This window comes from Mesocricetus auratus, unplaced genomic scaffold, assembly GCF_017639785.1.
Source record: "Mesocricetus auratus isolate SY011 unplaced genomic scaffold, BCM_Maur_2.0 Super-Scaffold_100011, whole genome shotgun sequence".
Classification (NCBI taxonomy): Eukaryota; Metazoa; Chordata; class Mammalia; order Rodentia; family Cricetidae; genus Mesocricetus; species Mesocricetus auratus.
The window spans coordinates 13,515,191-13,529,188 of record NW_024429195.1 but is presented as its reverse complement, the minus strand read 5'-3'; the positions used below and the strand labels follow the sequence as shown (position 1 = coordinate 13,529,188).

The 13,998-nt window shown below is 47.9% G+C and overlaps 1 protein-coding gene across 1 annotated transcript in view; it reads right to left on the bottom strand.

Annotated features, from left to right (window-relative positions):
• The window catches only part of Maml3 (mastermind like transcriptional coactivator 3), a 429,467-nt gene that overhangs the window by 172,610 nt on the left and 242,859 nt on the right, over positions 1-13,998 (bottom strand). The window contains exon 2 of the mRNA XM_021231452.2: positions 496-2,076. Within this exon, the coding sequence (XP_021087111.1) occupies positions 496-2,076 (1,581 nt within the window). The remainder of the gene's footprint in view (positions 1-495; positions 2,077-13,998) is intronic.

Sequence of the window (13,998 nt, the reverse complement as noted above, 5' to 3'; positions counted from 1 at the left end):
TGTTAAAACATTGAACACTCACAAGATCCACTCTCTACTTCACTCTGAAAATACAAAAACGCCCTGATTTTTAAAGGCCGCGAGTCCGTATTTCCCATCATTCATAGCCTGTTAAGATGGTTGATGATTTGTCCAGACGGTGTACAACAGTGATAGGCAGGCCCGAGAACCCCTGCCCTCCTATCACCCTTTGGCTAATGAACCGAAAGAAAAACCATAGAGGTATGCCATGCCGGGTCACGAGCCTTCTGCAGCCCGCTTTCCTCACGGTGAAAACTGGACTTATTTATAATTTTCTTGGCTGCAGTCAGGAATGGGATGTTGGGTTCCTAGGCATTTATGCACAACTCTGAGAAGAAACCGCACAAGGATGTACAGGGGAGGGTTTCAGATGGCGATTAGGCTCCCTTCCAGGCCAAGCCTGGTGCCTGGTACCACAGGAAAGCCTGGCATGCAGGTAAGAACGGTGCCCACTGTGCACCGCCTCTCACTTACCTGACCATGGGCCGGAAGCGCAGCGTAGGCCATGGGCGGATTCATCACTCCTTTCTGCTTAATGAGAAGCATGCGCTTCTGGTCCTCACTCAGGTGCGCCCTAGGAGCCTGCAGCTGTGGCGGCTGCTGCGGCTGCTGCTGGCCGGGCTGCGGCTGCGGCTGCGGCTGAGGAGGCTGCTGCTGGATGTAGGGCATCAGCGGGTTTTTGTTGGGGTTGGCCATGGGGGGTGTCATTGTCGGGCTCAAGTCCGCGTTAAAATGGGTCAGAGGCTTAGTGTTGCCATAGGTGAGAATATTGTGCTGTTTGTTTAAGGAGTTTGTACCCAAGTTATTTGGCTGCTGACTGATCATATTCATGTGATTCGAAGGGAGGTAGTTGTTCATGGTCGTCTTCTGCAGGCTGTTGGCCATTGCAGGCACTATAGTGTTTTGGTTGTTAAAGGCTTGGGGGTACATCATTGGGCTATTTGGTTTTTCTGCCGTAAAAGCAGCTCCATAAGGACTTGACGGAGGCCCTAAGGGAGACCAACTTGAAGTCTGATTTGAGTGGGGCTGCTGCTGCTGCTGCTGCTGCTGTTGCTGCTGCTGCTGCTGTTTCTGCTGCATGAGTTTGGCCCTCTGTTGTTGCTGGACAGCCATCTGTTTGAGCTGCTCTGCCGGGGACATGTCAGAGCTGGGCACTGCCACTGAGCCCGACCCTGAACCGGATACCGTCCCCGAGACTGGATTGAGGAGATAGCCATTGCCAGGCCGAGGTGGGGCTTGACCTGGAGTGTGGGCTTGCGTTGGAGTTTGGGGGGACTGGGCAGCGCAGTTAGCTGGTGAGCTGGCAGGGTTTGGAGCCACGGGAGTGTTGGCCACAGAGGGTAAGCTGGTGGCTGTGGGGACAGTAGAAAAGGGAGGACCAGAAGACGAAGGTCTGGCCTGGGGCGATCCCATAGAGACGTGTGCAAAAGGAGAATGAGAGGCATCGCTCTTCACACTCGCACTCTCGTGGGAGAGTGGGGTCTCCATGGTTGTCTGTGAGAATTCCTGATCCTTCTTCTCTTCAAAGTCTTCATTGAACAGGTCCTGGATGTCGTCTTCTGGAACCGTGTTGGCCAGCTCATCTATTAGTTCCTGCCACTCTTGGTCATTCAGGTTAATGTCAGAGAAGAGCTTGTTCTGATTAGAAAGTGACGTTTCTGATGTGTCTATGCAGGCAGGGTCATCGAGAGGCTCCTGTTTGAGGTCCTTGCTCTGCAGTACAGCAAAGCTATCCTCCAGGTCCCCGCAGCCATTGACGGGGAGTTTAATCTCAGGGAGCCTGCCGTTCTTACCCAGATCTTCCAGAAGCCCAGGAGTGTGAGCAGCACTGTTCTGCAAGGGCAAAGAAGGCTTGAGGTCAAGTTGGTGAAGGGGTGAAGCGGAAGGCAGTGGCATGCTGCTGGGCAAGCTGCTGATGGCTTCCATGCCCGTGGGAAGATCCTTCCGGATGCGCTTGCTTGTTGGAGAGAAGCTCCCGTCGCAAGCCCCATTCTGCTGGTCCCCATTAAGTGGTGACCGGGCCCCTTCCAGCTTCCTTTTCACCGTCTCCTGGAGCTGGAAAAGAGATGGGAGATAAGATGACTTGATCTCATACTGAACTCTTAAACATTGTGATGCTCATTGCTGTGAACTACCTTTATGTGGACGCACGGTCGTGCATATCCATGAGCACCTGTGTGGAGGACAACCTCGGGCACTGTGCGTCCTATTTTGAGACAGAGTGTCTCATTGGCCTGGAGCATGCCCAGGGGGTGAGGTTAGCTATGAGCCCCTGGGACCTATCCACTTGCTTTCTGAGTGCTGGGATAACAAGTGGATATATGCCTGGATTTTTCTGGTTGTTGTTCACAGGTTTTTGGAATGGAACTCAGATACTACCATAAGTAACCCATTAGCCCATGAACTACATCTTAAGTGCTTTAGAACACGCTTCAAAATCAGGCAACCCCATAATTTGAAATCTGTGAGAAAAGCCTTCATCTAAAAGCGGGGTAGAGGTCACAGAGAAGGGTCACCGCTTGCATTATCCAAATGAGAAGAGTCCACATTTGAGATGTGGACTAAAACACATTGTACTTGAAAAAGATACCCATCCTCAATCCTCACCACACCCCCATAATTGAAACCATCAAGGAATTAAATCAACAATTTTTTGAAGAAAACTAGCAATGTCCTTGAAGAAAAAGTTTGTTATAATGAACTGAAAAAAATACACACACAGAGATTAGCATAGCATTTACCCAGACCCAAAGTCTACAATGAACTACATAGTTCAGCCAATTAGAAGCTGTCAAACTTGTCATTAGATTTTACACTTTCATTATCACTTACATCATATGCACTTATCCACCACAAAAAACTGAAAAATCAAGAGATTCAAAACTAGAAAACCTAGTTTTATATCCTTTTGTGACTTGATCTGAATTCTGTCCCTCCTCGCCACCAAATAGTAGCCTTTCCTGTTCTTACTACATATATACTATTACACACATATATATTATAGACTAGATCCCCATATAAGGAAAAACATGCAATTTTTTTCTGAGAATGAGTAACTCTTACTTTTATGCTTTCTTTGTATTTTTAAATATTTATTTCTTTTTTATGCACATTGGGGTTTTGCCTGCATGTGTGTATGTGTGAGGACACCAGATGCTCTGGAACTGGAGTTACAGACAGTTGTGAGCCTCCATGTGGGTGCTGGGAATTGAACCCTGGTCCTTCGGAAGAGCAGTTAGTGCTTTTAACCACTGAGCCATCTCTCCAGTCCCAACTTTTATACTTTCAAAGTCAATTTCTCTACTAGTTTTGTGGTTTCATTTTTTTCTTTAGACTAGACAGTATTCCATTTTATATATGTAGCAGAGTTTTATTACCCACTTATGGGTTCATGGGCAACTAGGTTGGTTCCATTCTCTTGCCCTAGTGACCAGAGCAGCGAAAATGTCTTATGAATATGGATTTAACACATTACCAAATAGCAGACAATGATGAACAATGCCCAAGACCCGCGCCTGTCTCTTGGTTTATCTCGCTTGCAGCACCACCTGATGCTTGGTTTCCATTCTCTCCCGTGAGGCCACGCTTGGTGAGAGCTCCTCCTTCTCACTAGCATGTACTCTTTATTGTAGATGATGGGATTCTCCCAGGTTTCTCCTTAAACGTTTTTCTTCTGTTCATTTATATGATTTCCTGGGCATTCCCCTCTACTCCAAGATCCTCGACCATCTTCCCTGGTCACAAATAGGGTAGCCAGCTAGCTCCCTCTTTGCAGAGCCCCACTAACACCAATTTTTTCAGACACAGTTAAGGAACATCTCGGTTCAATACAATGCTCACCTGTTCACCATCTCAGTACCCAAGGTTAACCAGGACAGAAGTGTGAGCATCATACACTGATGTCTATCCATGCCGTCACTGCCCCAGACTGGGGGACCATCTCCAGTTGACCCACTCTCTCCCTTAACTGTTCTTCTAATCATTGTTTAGTTCTCTCCTATCTATTCTACACAACATCGCCTTCTTCAAAAGATACATTGCAGTGTGGTTCCTGCTTACAAGCCTGAAGTAATCAGACTAAAATGTCAACTGTCATCTTTGCATCTTCCTGTCCTGTCTGTCTCCATCCTCGCTATCTGTATCCAGTGTATGTACATCTTCTATCAATTCTCCTAAAACCCTTTTAAATCTCTCTCTCTCTCTCTCTCTCTCTCTCTCTCTCTCTCTCTCTCTCTCTCTCTCTCTCTCTGTGTGTGTGTGTGTGTGTGTGTGTGTGTGTGTGTGTGTGTGTGTGTGTATGGAATCACACCCGGGGACCTTGCTCATGCTAGGCAAGCTCTGAACATCGAACTGTACCCCAGCCTTCTTCAGTCGCTGTTAAGTTCCCTGGGTCAAGCTTTCTTCTGTCTCCAGGCAAAACAATGCTTTCTTTGCTTGGAAAAAAACTCACCCTTTCCTCCCCTTTCCTGGTTAGCACTCCCTAACCCCTCCCTTTCCTGGTTAGCACTCCCTATCCTCTCCCTTTCCCTGGCCAATAGCTGCTTGTTTTTCACATCAGATTTCAGATCCCTCTTACTGTAAGGAGTCATGGATCCCTTCCTTTCCCACCCCAACCCACCCACACTGAATTGGATTAATCAGAATAAGGTTTTCCAAGCCATCTATACTTCCCCATTACAGACTTTATCATACTTTGTGCCAAGAAGTTGGGACCATAGCTGACTTGCTTCCTGGGTATCTGCAGTGGTCAGGTTCTTGGCAACAGTTAATAAGTAGCTGCAAAATGAGTGAAAAAATCCTCTTGTCTAAGTCAGAGAGGTGACAAGTGAGTTTGAATGACAGTAGAAGCCAGCCATAAGGAGTTTCTGATTGAGAATCTTCATTCCTGGTAATGGATGGGACAATCTCTTGTTCCAAAGAGTGTTAACTTTTGCTAACTCTATGAGTTTATTAGTTTTAGGTCCAGTTCGTGTCTTTGTGACCTTTCTTTCTTCCAGAAAGGGAGCTCTGGTCCATAGGATGGGAGCTGGGGAAATAATTGTCATGTGGGCGAAGGCGTTCCCTTTGCAAATGTCTCCCTGGGCAGCAAAAGTGTGCACAGTGGAGTCCGGTTCTTCTACCTGTGTACCCCATTCTTGGCAGAGACACATAGGCGATGGGTGTTAGGTGAGAGGGGTCAGATTCCCTCTGAGCTGCACGCTGTGTGGTTGGCACAGCTCTAGAGGAGCCCCGTGGATTGTGAAGCCCACCTGGTGATGGGAATCTTATGGAGCACAGGCTTTCTTAGAAGCAGGGAACTCCATTCTTTGAAAGTAAGCAGAGCCAAAGGGACTCTGAGCCACACTCCTATCTAATCCCTTTCCTCCAAATCTTAGTTTTAATTACAAACCAGAGCCTGTCATAATCGCCCAGTTGAGGCTCTTGAACAGCTGAAAACAGGGACCTAACTGGGACACACTAGAACTCAACTTCAAAGAAAATGACGCTTCAATCCATCACGTTAGGGGAACTCTGCTAGGAAACAACGTTGTTTATGGAACAGACCAGGAAACCATGATGGGATCACCGTTGTGACAGGTGAGTGAATGTATGTCGCTCAAGTGTCACAGCCGAAAGGCCTAACAGAGATGAGGCCCGGGCACCTCCTGAAGGGACGTTAAGCTTCAGAAAATGAGAGCTTGCCTTTAAAAAAAAACAAATCTGATGCTAGTTCAGAACTCGCAGGCCCACAATTCTGTTCTAGGTCATGTAATGGATGGACAGGGCTGAAAACTTTCTACCTGTCCCCCTATAAAACAGAGGTGGCCAAGGCTCCAGAGGCCAACAGGTCTGCTTGGGAACCCACTCACCTCTAAGGGGTTAAGCAGGTGAGACACCAGAGGCCAGCATCGCAGAAGTAAGAGCAAGGCACTGGAGTGAGAAGGATGGGTGGAGACGGCCCCCCCCCCTGCACTAAGATGGCGGACGGTACCCAGTCATGGATGGCTGTGGCGCCAGAACGGCCACACTGGAGGCTTCTCTTCTGCTTGCCTCTGAGTCCCTGGCAGCTCCCAGCTGACACTTAAAGGACAGACTTGGAGAAATGTCTATAAATTGTCCCAAGTTTGGTTCATGAGTTTCCAAATGGATTAGTAGCACTAGCTCGCAGTGAGGGGGAGCTCGCAGAGTTACTGTGAGGGAGGGGGTTCATGGGAGATAATGTGCAAACACATAATTCTGCACGTGGGACCCAGAGTCAGCACTCACTACGCCTTAGCTTCACTAGTTTTAAAATTCAGTCACGACTACCATGGGGACAGAATGCTTCCTGAATCTTCAAGACACAGATAGGTTATAATGACAATATTTCTGTTCCCTAGCTGGCCAAACCTTAATGTTCCCCAGGCATCTGGAGTGGCTTTCTTAACATGAACAACAAAAATCAAATTTGCAATTCAAGCCCGAGTCCAAGTGCTAATGCATGCATGTCCTAGATTGTAGAACAGGGGAGACTGCGTTGTTCACGTGCAAACCAAACACATTCCCAGAGCACCACCCGAAAGGGGCTGTGGAGTAGATTCGTTTCCCCGGGGGCTTCACGTTCTCCACCGCTGGCCCCTTTTAACCAAATCTTGATATATATCTACCACGCATCAGAATTTGCGAGTACAAGAAAGACAGCACCGAAGATGTTATGCCATGGTTTTTATGTTCGGTTTTGTTATGTCCAAAATAGCAGAGCAATCTTCACATCAATTCTCTCTGTCTCATCATCCTTTGTTTTATGGAAAGGTGGTCTGAAAATCTAATTCCCTCTTTATGTCCCTCGTGGGAGAAGGGGCTGTGGGGAGGGAGACGTGGAGCCGGCTGTGTGTTTGAGAATCTGACAGGCAGCTCGCTCAGTGAGTGAGAGATTCCCTGGCTGCACAGGAGCAATTGTCCTGGGGGTCCCCACTCTCAGGGACTCAGGGCAATCTCAGCTCTAACTTCCAATCTCAACAAGACCCTGGCCCTCTTGCCTCCCAGAGCAGGAAACCCCTTAGTGCACTGTGCCCTCGTGAACAAGCGCGGGAGCTTTAGCAAGGCTTATCCCTCTTGTTTCCATGTTACCAGGCTTACACAGAGATGTTTTCTCCCATTAAGGGAGGCTGAGCTGCCAGGAGCTGAAGTGTGCCGTTCAGCTAATGCCTGTGACAACACGGGTTGCTGTCAGGTGTCAAGTGCTCTGGAGACAAAATTCCCCTTCCAGAATGCTCTAGATATGGCCTCCTCTCTGCGGTGCGGCTTGATGGCTGGTGTTTACGTTAAATTACAGGATATATATGGGCTAGAGGAGGTAAGAGAGGAGGAAGCCGGAGGTTGAGAGGGACAGAATGGCGTGTGCCCGTGAGGGTATTGTGTGTCCCAGATCCACAGGGATAAAAATAGCAGGTAGCTACACATCATTGTTTATTGCAGGCTGTTCACAACAGCCAAGATATGGAAACAATCCTTCAACAGAGAAATAGATTTCTAAAAACAAAGTGATATATGGCTCAGTGGGAAACAAACAAACAAACAAAAACCTGTTGCCAAGCCTGACAAGTTAAATTTGATTCCCAGGACCTCCACAGTGGAATGAGAGAGAAGGCACCCAATGACTGTCCTCTGTCCTCCACACGTGTGCTGTGACACAGACACATGGCATATACCTTACAACACACACACACACACACACATGCACGCACGCACACACGCACGCACACGGGAGGGGGAGAGAGAGAGAGAGAGAGTATGGCTATTTTTCAGCCATAGAGAAGAATGAATAAAACATTGGAAGGAAAACAGACGCTACTAGAGATTATCACACTGCACGAATGGATCTAGTCTCAGAAAGTCAAATATTGCGTGCCTTCCCTTATTTGCGGGTCCTAGACTTTATACAGAGGTACAGAAAATCACACAGGCACAGGTGACACGAAAGCAGAAGCAAGTGTCTGGGGAACAAGATAAATGGGAGAGGGGGCGTCAAGAGGGAAGCGCAGAGGATGCCTGAAGTATATCGCTATATGGCGTACAGGTGTGGGGATGGCCTCATAGCCTGGCTTAATAAAACAATTTCTGAATGAACTGCTGCGCCTTTTGAGTTACAAAGCACATGCTACATGACCACAAAGGATAACGGTTATCCTTACAGCAGACCTTTGGGTCAATGACTGATGGTTCTACACTGGTTTGCGGGGAGGTGGGAGGGAGTGGGTGGTGACACCTGCTTCAAGCCAAAAGGATGGCTGAGGTCACCAGCCTCTGTTGACATGGCGAAGTCCATTCCTAGCAGAGTCCTGTGGCGTCCCCTGAGCCAAGGCAATGTTCCCTGTAACAAGATCTTTTTCTCTTTAGACTGACACAGTTCCTGCAAGCTCAAAGAAACTCTCATCGCAGTGTCCCTGATTGCGGAAGAAATTATCCAGGATCAGTGAGCTTGGGAATAAGGATGGCATTCCTACCCATAATAATAAAGACTCTTTAGCTGGGTGTGGTGCAGACCTGTACTACCAACCCAGAGAAGGCTATGGTGGGAGGATGAAGGGTTCAAGGCTAACCTACGCTATGTAGTAAGACCTGTTTAAAACAAAATAAGGAAAACAAAACCAGCTCCCTGGTGGAAGACCGGGAAATGAACCACTGTGGTCTCTGCTCTCCAGTCCTAAGAAGGGATTTTAAAAGACAGATTCAATTAGTCCCACTGGACGGGACTTCAGGCATCACGAGACTGAACGGTGTCTGAGGCTCACATCAGAGAGGTGGCTACACCCATATTCAAATCCAAACTCAGTCTGACTCTGCAGCTGGCTCCATGCCCTCATCCAGGACTGGGCCAAGTACCTTCCTCCATGACTTATTCAACCTTATTCAACGGCGCACTCAAATGACAAGCGCACAGTGCTCCCACTGAGGACGCTTGCCCGACTCCCACTGAGGACGCTTGCCCGACTCCCACTGAGGACGCTTTCCCGACTTCCATCTTCCACAGACCACTGCCTGTTGAGACAGCCTCCAAAGGGTCTCTGCAGCAGCCACCAGGCACCGACCGACCCGGCAGCTCTAACTTTCCTCTTCCTGTGTGACTCTGATCACGGCCCTTTCTCCATTCCAGACTCCTCCAAACTGCCTGTGCCCGCCAGCATCGTTTAAACGAGGTACACACAGCTTCCCGGCCCCCCTGACTTGATCCCCCTCCCGCCCCCAGGTCCTTTTCTCTCTCTTGCCCACTGACACCAACCACCCCAACGTTCAGCTACGTAGTCACGCAAGTGTGAGCACAGGATACACCCCGAGATATGCACCATTCGCTGACGTTGTTGCTGAGACAGCAGAGGAACGCTGTGAGGTCCGGTGAATCCCCCTGGACATCAGTTCAGCATGACTGCAAGGGCTTTCTGTGGCTCGGTGCTACGTTCAGTTATATCTGTGGCTCCAGCCCAAGCGAGGCTTGTTTTCCCTCTTCAACGCCTTCATCGGGCCGCCTGGACGTCACCTTCTGTGGTCGCTCTGACAGCCCCTCCCCGTGACTCCCGGCCTTGGTAGGGTGACCCTTCATGTGCCTCCCTGACACTGGGGTGCATGCACATCATGCTTAGGGACTCTTTTCCTCCCTTCACTAGCGGATGAAAAACAAACAGTTCCCACTTAACCACACCAAGTTTACAGCACTGCTCCTTAGATCAGGCACTAGCAAATGCTGGGCTCTGTGGGGGGATTTGGAGCGAACAATTTCTTTTGGTTATCTGAAGATGCCAGACACAGGCTGTCTCCTCTTTAATGCTTTTGAGAACTCCAAAGGCCCACAGAATCCTCTGTGGACACCATAAGAGGACACACAAGGCAACTTAAAATGAAAGAATAAGAGTCTAGAAGTCAGAATCTTTAAGGGGCATTGCCAAGGACATCTCTTCTTTATTCTATTTTGTGTTTACCGTGCTTTGCCTGAAAAGGGTGTTTATGTACCGTGTATGTGCCTTGCAGCCAGAAGAGGGCGCCAGATCTCGTGGAACTGGAGTGTAGATGGCAGTGAGCTGCTGTGTGGGTGCAGGGAATTGGACCGAGGTTCTCTGGACAAGCAGACAGTGCTCTTAGCAGCTGAGCCATCTCTCCGGTCCCACAAGGACATATTTTCACAAACATGTAGGTCCCAAAGGCCGAACTTCAAATATTGTTAAGAGACTTCCTGTGGATTCTTTCCGCATCACAGCTGCTCCCTCCCCCAGTACTGGTTTGTGGGACTTTCCTTTCCTAACTGCTAGCGACACGGCTACTTCCCCGAGATTTGGAAATGGGTTCAAATCTATGCTGCAGATGCCAGGGAACTCCAGAGAGGTCTTGGTCATTTTGGTCTATTCTGGGCAAACCTGAAGATATTCCCTAGCATCAATCATGGCGTGGCTACTCTCTGTCCATTCTGAGTGGTAACACCCATCTAGGGTCACATGGATGAGTCTAACTGGCTTATTTTGTCTTTGATGGAGTGACCTGGCATACACATGTGTTAGGTATTCTCAGTGTGAGGATATGAGCAATGTTGAAACACTTCCAGAACGTTCCCACATATCTAAGCACTCTTACAATGGCTTTAAGATTTTTGGGGCTTTGGTTTCCTTATTTCTGTTTTCAAGCTTTGTTTTGCAGTAAATTATTCTTAATTTATTTTTGTCAGCATATGTTAATCGTTCAGAGGGGTTTCATGGCGGCATTTCCATATAGACTTACAATGCACACTTGATCATAGTCAAGGAATTCCATTTTGTAGCGCCCCGCCCCCCACCTCAGCTGTTAGCAAGGCAGATGCCCTGATTCTGACTCCACAATCCCTGGCTGCGCAGCTTCAGGTGGAGGCCAGACTGGGACACACGGCGGTGGCAGGGCACAGATATCTAAAGGAACGCAGTGAGTCCCCCGAGTTGTTCTGAGGTGCCTGGGTTAGAATCTCCTGCTTTTAGACACTGGGGTCCAGGCTGCAGTTGCTGCTTTTCTGATATTCTGGCGTCTGTGATTAGATTTTTGAAGACACACACCCAAACAACACAGATTATTTCCTGCTTGCTCCGGGGCATCTCATAAGCAGAACCTGGGAACTGTACTCTAGAATGAGATCTTCCTGACCTCAGGGGATCATAAATTGAATGCAAGATTGATGGATTTCCATCATTTTTTCATGAAAGGGTATGTACATATTTTAACACTTTGGGCTTTTCTGAGCATAGTAATATCTGTTACTAGTCCCCATACCACACAGCCAGTGTATGGAGGAAGGGCACTCTGTGCCTGTGCAGGCTCTGTGCCAGCAGCTTCGGGGTCAACCCATTTCCAAGAACATGGACCATCCCAGAAAACAAAAACATCCACAAAGTTCAGATACATTTGTTTGAAAGAGATCTTCCCAACAGGCAGAACAGCACAGAAAGAGAAGATCATAACCTAACTTGTGAAGCCTTGCAAATCTCACATGCTCTCAGCAATTAGAGGGAAAACAACATTATAAACAAACTTAACATCTGACAATATAACTGTATACCATAAACATACAGTTTGAATGTAGCGGCCCCCATAAGCTCATAGGGAGTGCCACTATTAGGAGGTGTGGCTTTGTTGCAATAGGTATGGCCTTGTTGGAGGAAGTACGTCACTGTGGGGGTGGGCTTTGAGGTCATATATGCTCAAGTCACGCCCAGCGAGACAGACCACTTCCTGCCGACGAAGATGCATAACTTCCCTGCTCCTTCTGCAGCACCATGTCTGCCTGTATGTCTGTCAGCACCATGTCTGCCTGTATGTCACAATGTCCCACCACGATGATAATGGACTACACCTCTGAATCTGTGAGCCACCCAACTAAATGTTTTCCTTTATAGAAGTTGCTGTGGCCATGGTGTCTCCTCACAGCAATAGAAACCATAACTAAGACACAAACCTAGTAGACAAAAACCCAGAGGTTAACATTCTGCTTGGGAGAAATCCTGAGTGGTAGTTTCCTGGACCTGTTTGGTTGAAAACGCTGGGTCTCTAGAGGAGATACTTACTCGGAAAATTTAGAAGTCTCCATTTTGAAATGCTTCAGGGAACATGGGATTTCCCTCAAATGGACTTTGCCCTTAGTGGACATCAAAACTACCAAAGAACCCCCTTGCCAGGCCTGTAGGCATGGAACCCGCACCAAGCGGCCGGCACTACCGGAAGCATTTCCAGGTCGTTGTGTGCCGATGGTACTTCTTTCCTAGTTTTGGAACACAGAGACACCCAAATCTGACTGTGAGGCCCTTAATAGGTTAGTTTTAGACTTTTCTAAAAATATTTTTTTATGAACCACGGAGTTTTAGAGTATGCTTTCATCCTTTGGTTATGCTTAAACGTGTAGTAAGTACCACAACACACTGGGGCATTGGCTGACAAGATCCTTGACATTTAGAAACACCGTGTCCCAAGAGCTGCAAGTTTCCAAGTCCATCTATGTCCACACAGGCTCTTGGCTCCCTCACAGCTGAAGGGAGTACATTACATTTCACCCAGCTGCATGAGACTCGGGTACTCTTTCTATGTGACATTTAAGTAGTTTTCATGAGCATTGATGAAACAATGAACCACTCATTAAGACCAAGATGGCAATCCCTACAGTCACAAGGCTGTGTAACTCTCAAAACTCTTCACACAGCTTTCTGCAGGAGTTTGGAGTTTTTGTGAGATAACTTAATTAATTGTTTAGTAAGTGACTTACAGTATTGTTGGTATGCAGTTTCTAATGGACTGAAAACTACCAGGCATCATGCTAAGGGAATTGTATCTTAGTTTTTTAAATTTATTTTTACTGTGACAGGGTCTTAACTATGGAGCCCTGGCTGGCCTAGATCTCAATATGTAGACCAGGTGGGCCTCAAACTCACAGAGATCCATCCACCTGCCTCTGTCTCCTGATTTGTGGGGGTAAAGGCATATGCCACTATATCTGACCCATTTTTATTGTTTATTTTGAGACTGGGTCCCATGTAGCACAGGCTGGATCCCAACTGGAGCCAACTTCATGCCCTGGCCTCAGGCTCCCAAGTAATTATATTACAAGGTCTCCCGCCATCCTTGGCTAGGGCGTTTCATTTGCCACCTTGACTGATAATCATAATAACAGTTATGGGGGAGGTTCTACCCAAGCCCTCTCCCCCATCTCCCTCCAAACCCTGCTGTGTCTCAGAAAGCCCACCAAATGATGGCCCCCTCCCCCAGAGATACTTAAGACCACTCCCACAGGGTCTTTAAATTGTCCCCCAGAGAACAGACTCATGGTTTTTCCCATCTCCCTTCCCGCAGTACCCTCTCTGGGGATCTGGAAGGCCATTTAGGAGTGCTGTATCCATTAAACGTGGGCTTCTTCTAATTTGGTTTGATTTGGTCTGATTTGGATTGTTGCATCGGCGGAGAGGCTTATCGGGGTATAGAAGCTTTTCAATAACCTGTGATGACTGGGAATGCTTCAGCAAGGACAGGTAACTCACATTCCTTTCAAAGCCTGTTCTTGGGCCCCACCAGACGTCAGTAAAGCCTGCTGATAAATTCTAGGTGTTTTGAACCTGTCATGGGAGCATCCAAGGAGCATCCACCCATGGCTGAGGCAGATCTGTCTGCTTCACAGAAAGACCTGGTGATTTTTCTAAGAGAAAGATGCTGTACCCCAGGTTTACCACGCGTTTGGGGTATCATCTGAGCATCAGCTGAGCAGCAACATCAGGCAGTGGGTATTTGCATCCAGAGGTTTCCTACAACCAAGAGCTTTCTTAGGAAAAGCTCCACAGGGACCATCAGCTGCTGTCAAAACCCAGGCAGAGCCTGGAAGACACACACACACACACACACACACACACACACACACACACACACACACACGCACACACAGCATTTACTTTTTAAGGACAAGAAAGAGTATCCTTAGGGGCCTCTCCCAGTAGCTTTACTAGAAGTCATGCATACAGTTTCTAT